The sequence below is a fragment of the Anolis sagrei genome, chromosome Y, assembly GCF_037176765.1.
Source record: "Anolis sagrei isolate rAnoSag1 chromosome Y, rAnoSag1.mat, whole genome shotgun sequence".
NCBI lineage: Eukaryota > Metazoa > Chordata > Lepidosauria > Squamata > Dactyloidae > Anolis > Anolis sagrei.
The window spans coordinates 64,819,329-64,825,114 of NC_090035.1; the positions used below are offsets into that span (position 1 = coordinate 64,819,329).

Here is a 5,786-nt window from a genome sequence, read left to right on the forward strand (position 1 = left end):
AAAGTAAGACTAAGAGTTTGGTTTACATGACTCACCATGCATTGTATACATGACCTTGACATATGGGAACATGTATATGTTAGGACATTCCATCACCTTCATGGGTAGATCTACACTGACCCACAATATCTTGAAAAGGTGGCTTTGGGGGATTAGATTTGCATGCTGGATAGGGGGTTTGGGAAAATGTTATCTAAACATGCAAAGTATCCAAATTCTGAAAGACCCGTGTGGCTATTAGTACTATGAGACAGAGGTGTTGCAAACATGAATTTGTTTTCAACTCTGAAATATGGGTGAGAATGGCCAGAAAACCAAGAAAGATGAAGCAGAAAAGCAAGTGATCAGAAGAGGGAGCAAAAGACGAAGGTCAAGAGAAACTGGTATAGATTCATGAAGGAGCTCCCAGTGGCGCCATGGTTGGTAGCTTGAATCTGGGGAGCGGGGTGAGCTCCCATCTGTCAGCTCCAGCTTCTCATGCGGGGACATGAGAGACATCTCCCATGGGAAGGTAAGACATTTGGCTGTCCCCTGGGCAACGTCCTTGCAGACTGCCAATTCTCTCACACCAGAAGCGACTTGCAATTTCTCAGGTTGCTCTTGACACAAAAAAAATCAAGAAAAAGAGAAGGAAGATGCACTTGGAAGGAGATGACCTACATTGATTTTACGTGCTTGTTCACTAAAATTAAACGGAATGAATCATGATGATATTATTGCCATTAGTTAGATCAACCGATAGATCCCTGCCCGCCATTTTATTTTTAGTTAGGGATATTTGTATGCAGAATCATACTTTATGTTTATCACATTGCTAAGAGAACTCAGATCTTTTGTAAATGTAAAGCTTTGTTGTTGATCATTAAGGAAAGGTGGTTGACATCTTCTGTGTCATTGGAGGGATGAATTTACTCTGGGCTTGAACTTAAAGGAGCTATGTCTTGTGCTGAATTTAAACAGCATAAAAAGAGTTATGTAGTGTGCTGAAGTTAAAAAAGAGCCAACAATATGATGCTTTGGCTAAAAAAGCCAATGGGACTTTGGCCTTCATAAATAGGAATCTAGTGTTTTGATCCAGGAAAGTCATGCTCCCTTCTATTCTGCCTTGGTCAGACCACACCTGGAATCACACGGTGTTTAATTCCGGGGAGATGTTGACAAGTTGGAATGTGTCCAGAGGAGGGAAACTAAAATTATCAAGACTCTGGAGAACAAGCCCTATGAGGAGAGGCTTAAAGAGCTTGGCATGTTTAGTCTGTAGAAGAGAAGGCTGAGAGGAGACATGATGAGGGCCATGTATAAATACGTTAGGGGAAGTCATAGGGAGGAGGGAGAAAGCTTGTTTTCTGTTGCCCTGGAGACTAGGATGCAAAACAATGGCTTCAAACTACAGGAAAGGAGATTCCACCTGAACTTTAGGAGGAACTTCCTGTCTGTGAGAGGGCTGTTCAGCAGTAGAACTCTCTGCCCCGAAGTGTGGTGGAGGTTCCTTCTTTGTAGGCTTTTAAACAGAGGTTGGATGGCCATCTGTCGAGGGTGCTTTGAATGAAATTTTCCTGCTTCTTGGCATGGGTTGGACTGGATGGCCCAGGAGGTCTCTTCCAACTCTATGATTCTATGAATTTGTTTCGGGAATAGGATCCAGGGCCTTAAATTGTTCTTTCAAAGCTTCAACAAAAGCCCAGAGTATAATATAATCACATAATGGATATATAAGCCACCAGAAATATCAAACCTATATGTACAGAAATCACGTGGTGTGCATTGAAAACTGTGCCAGCCCCATAATATGTGCCTTAAACAATACGACATCAAAACAGTCATTCTGTCATTTGAGAATCACAGGACAGTGAAGGGTCTTTGAGGATTTAAGCCTCACACAATGCATCTTCAGGGATTATTTGTTGATAGATTGGCCAGATCTTGGTCTGTTGTCTCATCATGTTTCCTAGAAATGATGGTCAGTTTGGTGATATACAAAGTCCAGATCAGAAGCCCGAACCCAAATGCTATATGGGCCATTATGCGCGACAGTCTAGAATATTTCTGAGCAACCGTGGCATTTCCATCGTGGTTGGCTTCTTGTGTCTGAAGAGAAAGGAAAAGAGAGTTTGAAAAATTGCAAGAATTCTCCCATCCATGTGCTTTGACATCTATTGGAGACAGAGTAATTGACCCTGGCTTATTCCATTCATTAACTAATTGTTTCCAACCTTATCATATAATCTGTTAAATTCCTGTATTTTATAAACTTTCATTGTTCATCATTTTTTGTAAATAGTTTTGACATTTTGCTGCCAACATCCCACACTATCACCCCCCCCCCCCTCAGGTCAAAGTATATACTGAGTTGTAACAGAAATTCCAAGCACCTCTAGTAAGGAGTAAAAACCACATATTAAGAAATTAATAGGTAAAGGTTTTGCCTTGAAATTAAGTCTAGCCGTATGCAAATCTGGGAGGTGGCGCTCATATCAATTTCTAAGCTGAAGAACTGGTGTTGTCCATATACCCTTCCAAGGTCATGTGGCCAGCATGACTGCATGGAGCACTGTTACTTTCCCACTGAAGCGGTATCTATTGATCTACTCACATTTGCATGGTTGGCAGAAGCTGGGGCTAACAATGGGAGCTCACCCCGTTTGTGGATTCGAACCGCTGACCTTCCGATCAGCAAGTTCTGCAACTTAGTGGTTTAATCTGCTGCACCACCACAGCCCCTAAGTACCTAGTAACCTGTTCTAAAACAGTGTTTTAGGTCAGTTGATTCATCTGCCTTAGAGAAAGGCTAGAACTGTATGTGTGTGAGTAATTTAGATCATTCTATAGCTTCCAGGGAGCCCCCGGTGGCACAGTGGGTTAAACCGCTGAGCTGCTGACCAAAAGGTCACAGGTTCAAATCCGGGGAGCGGCGTGAATTTCCCTTGTGAGCCCCAGCTTCTGCCAACCGAGTAGTTTGAAAACATGCAATTGTCAGTAGATCAATAGGTACCACTCCGGCGGGAAGATAATGGCGCTCAGGGGCGGCTCGTCCATTACGCGAAGTAAGCGGTCACAGAACACTTTTTTTTGCCAGAGGCAGAGGCGCCTCTGTAAATGCCCCTCAACCGCCACTTGTGGAGTGTCCCCTCAGCTCACAACAGCCCTAGCAGTCCGGGGGGAGCCTTGGCTTTCTTGCCTCGCTGCCGGGCGATCCTCTTCCCAAAGGGGCCGGGCCCTTGAGCCTCGCCTCACCCCTCTCGTTCCTGCTCCATCTGGCCACTGGGTGCACGAGCAGAGCCGGCGCTCAATCGTTCTCTGCGTTTGATCCCTTCCCCATGACCGGCTCCCTTTCCCGATCCCCCGGCGCTCCACCCGCCTCCTCTCCTCTCCCCAATCTGTGGGTGGGCCAAGGGGCGGAGCCGCCATGCCTCGCCCGCTTTGGGTCCGGAGGCATGTCTGAAGACCCCAGCGTGCGCATCAAAAGTCGCCTCTTCTCCTGACTTTCTCTTCAGCCATTGGGACCAAGAGAGAGAGAGAGAGAGAGAGAGAGATCCCCTCCAGCTGGAAGTATCTCCCACCTCCGCTCCCTCCTTTGTTTTTGCGCTTACCTTCAGGAAAGGTGGGCATTTCCACCTCTCTCTCTCTCTCTCTCTCTCTCGGTCCCAATGGCTGAGGAGAAAGTCAGGAGAAGAGGTGACTTTTGGTGCACATGCCAGGGTCTTCAGGCACGCCTCCGGACCCAAAGCGGGCCAGGCAAGGGAGCAAGTGCGGCAAGTTACTGGGATGTATAGTTCATCTACAATCAAAGAGCATTCTGAACTCCACCAATGATGGAATTGAACCAAATATGGCACACAGAACTCCCACAACAAACAGAAAATATATATCAATAATTGGTTGGGGGGGGGGGGGCAAAATACTGTTTGCTTACCGTTGAAAATTACCTAGGGCCACCTCTGATGGCGCTCCATGCAGTCATGCTGGCCACATGACCTTGGATGTGCCTGCGGACAACATCGGCTCTTCGGCATAGAAAAGGAGATGACTACCCACCCCCAGAGTTGGACAATAATAGAGTGAAATAATAAATGTAATAATAATAAATAGAGAAAATAATAAATGTAGTAATAATTATAATAATAATTGAGTAAAATATGTAAATGTAATAATAATAATAATAATAATAATAATAATAATAATAAATAGAGTAAAATAATAAATGTAATAATAAAGTAATAATAATAATAATAACAGAGTAAAATAATGACTCAAGTATAAGCCTAAAAACAGGGCTGAAAAACTCAGCTTATACTTGAGTATATATGGTAAGTTATGGGATTTCAGCATTTATGTATTTTGGTATCCACAGAGGATCTTGGGACCAAACCCCAAAGCATATCAAAGTATTATACTGGCTGGCTATGTGTGCCTTACGGGCAGCTTGTTTCGAATAAATACTGATCTCAACTATTCTCCACCTCATGTTTTATCTTTTTCTTCTTTATTGTGTCTCCGTTACAGTACAGGGAACTGTGTTTCAGTTGGGAAGTGTTTGATCTGTGAAGGGGGTGCTGTCTTAACCAAATCATAAAATTCTGTCTGTTTCCACCCACCTGGTTTAGTCTTTGCTAACATATTAAAAAAACAAAACAGTTGCTAAGAGGGACAAGTTAAGATGCACTTCTACTAGAACATTAATACATAACTTTCAGTCTTATACATATATCAGCTTACCTTTAGTGCATAAATTAAGGCAACAATCCCAAGGGGAAGGAAACAGCACATCAGGGTAAAGATGGAGTAGACCACATTATCTGGCTCTTTGGTAGGCTGGACAGGTGTGATGAAGATGGCCTGCTGAGACTGGAACTCTGGTCCTTGGCTGAGTTGGGGATCAGGTGGCCCACAAGAAGATTGGTATGATGGAGGTGTAGGGGGTGGAGGTGCCCCATAGCTCATGGGTGGTGGTGGTCGAAGAGGAAGCTTTAGTGAGTCAGACTCCTGGTGGAAATGTTTTTCTGAGTGAGAGCTTGGATGGTCTGTAACAGAAGCATTGCCTTTCATCTCCTCATAGTTATGGTTGCTCATTCTGAAGGTCTGGTCTTCTCTCCCTCTTTCCAGTTCTTTAAGGATGCTCTTTCTTAGCTTTCCAGGATAGACAATGAGCTTCTAAGTGTCTTTCTCCCTCTTTGTTCCCTACCTTTCACGTTCCTTCTTTTGCTGTACTCAACCGACCATTCTGAACCTTCTTTTTTACTTGAGTTGCCTGCCTGACAAATTGGCTAGCTCTGGCCACACTGCTGATGTGATTAAGAGATTCTCATATATTGTGCAATGGAATGAGGAATCAGCCAAATATTGGATGAGGCCAAAGGGATATAGATTGGCATTGGGTGTGGGTACTGCAGCAAGAAGGCAGCCATTTTCATTTAACAAAGTGCTCGACGTTGGCAATGGACTTGTTGTTGAGTGATATCAGCTACTGCTGCACTGTGGGTTCAGAAACCCGGCATGCCTAGCTTATTCAGAAGGCCAAATCAGACACAGATACGTTAGAAAGTGGAAGTTTATTGATGGCCAATGAGGATGTATGTTTGTCTTTGTTTGTATCTATTCTCATAGGAATACATACAAACAAAGGAAGAACTTCCTGACTGTGAGAGCTGTTCAGCGGTGGAACTCTCTGCCCTGGAGTGTACTGGAGGCTCCTTCTTTGGAGGCTTTTAAACAGAGGCTGGATGGCCATGTGTTGGGGGTGCTTTGAATGCGATTTTCCTGCTTATTGGCAGGGGGTTGGACTGGAT

At 44.2% G+C, this 5,786-nt stretch overlaps 1 protein-coding gene across 1 annotated transcript; it reads right to left on the reverse strand.

The window, feature by feature from the left end:
• Positions 1-1,597: 1,597 nt before the first annotated feature.
• On the reverse strand, positions 1,598-5,189 carry LOC137095314 (transmembrane protein 91-like). The gene is made up of 2 exons (XM_067461792.1): positions 4,717-5,189; positions 1,598-2,088 (listed from the first exon to the last, which is right to left on the reverse strand). Exons 1-2 carry the CDS (start codon positions 5,068-5,070, stop codon positions 1,891-1,893), a joined length of 552 nt encoding a protein of 183 aa, XP_067317893.1. The 5' UTR covers positions 5,071-5,189; the 3' UTR covers positions 1,598-1,890.
• Positions 5,190-5,786: the final 597 nt, after the last annotated feature.

What these genes read in the sequence shown, in the direction of transcription:
- LOC137095314 (XM_067461792.1), bottom strand. Translation starts at nt 5,070, where the DNA reads ATGAGCAACCATAACTATGAGGAGATGAAAGGCAATGCTTCTGTTACA. An exon ending in CCTTAATTTATGCACTAAAG is followed by an intron (nt 2,089 to 4,716) that starts GTAAGCTGATAT and finishes CTTTCTCTTCAG; the next exon opens with ACACAAGAAGCCAACCACGA.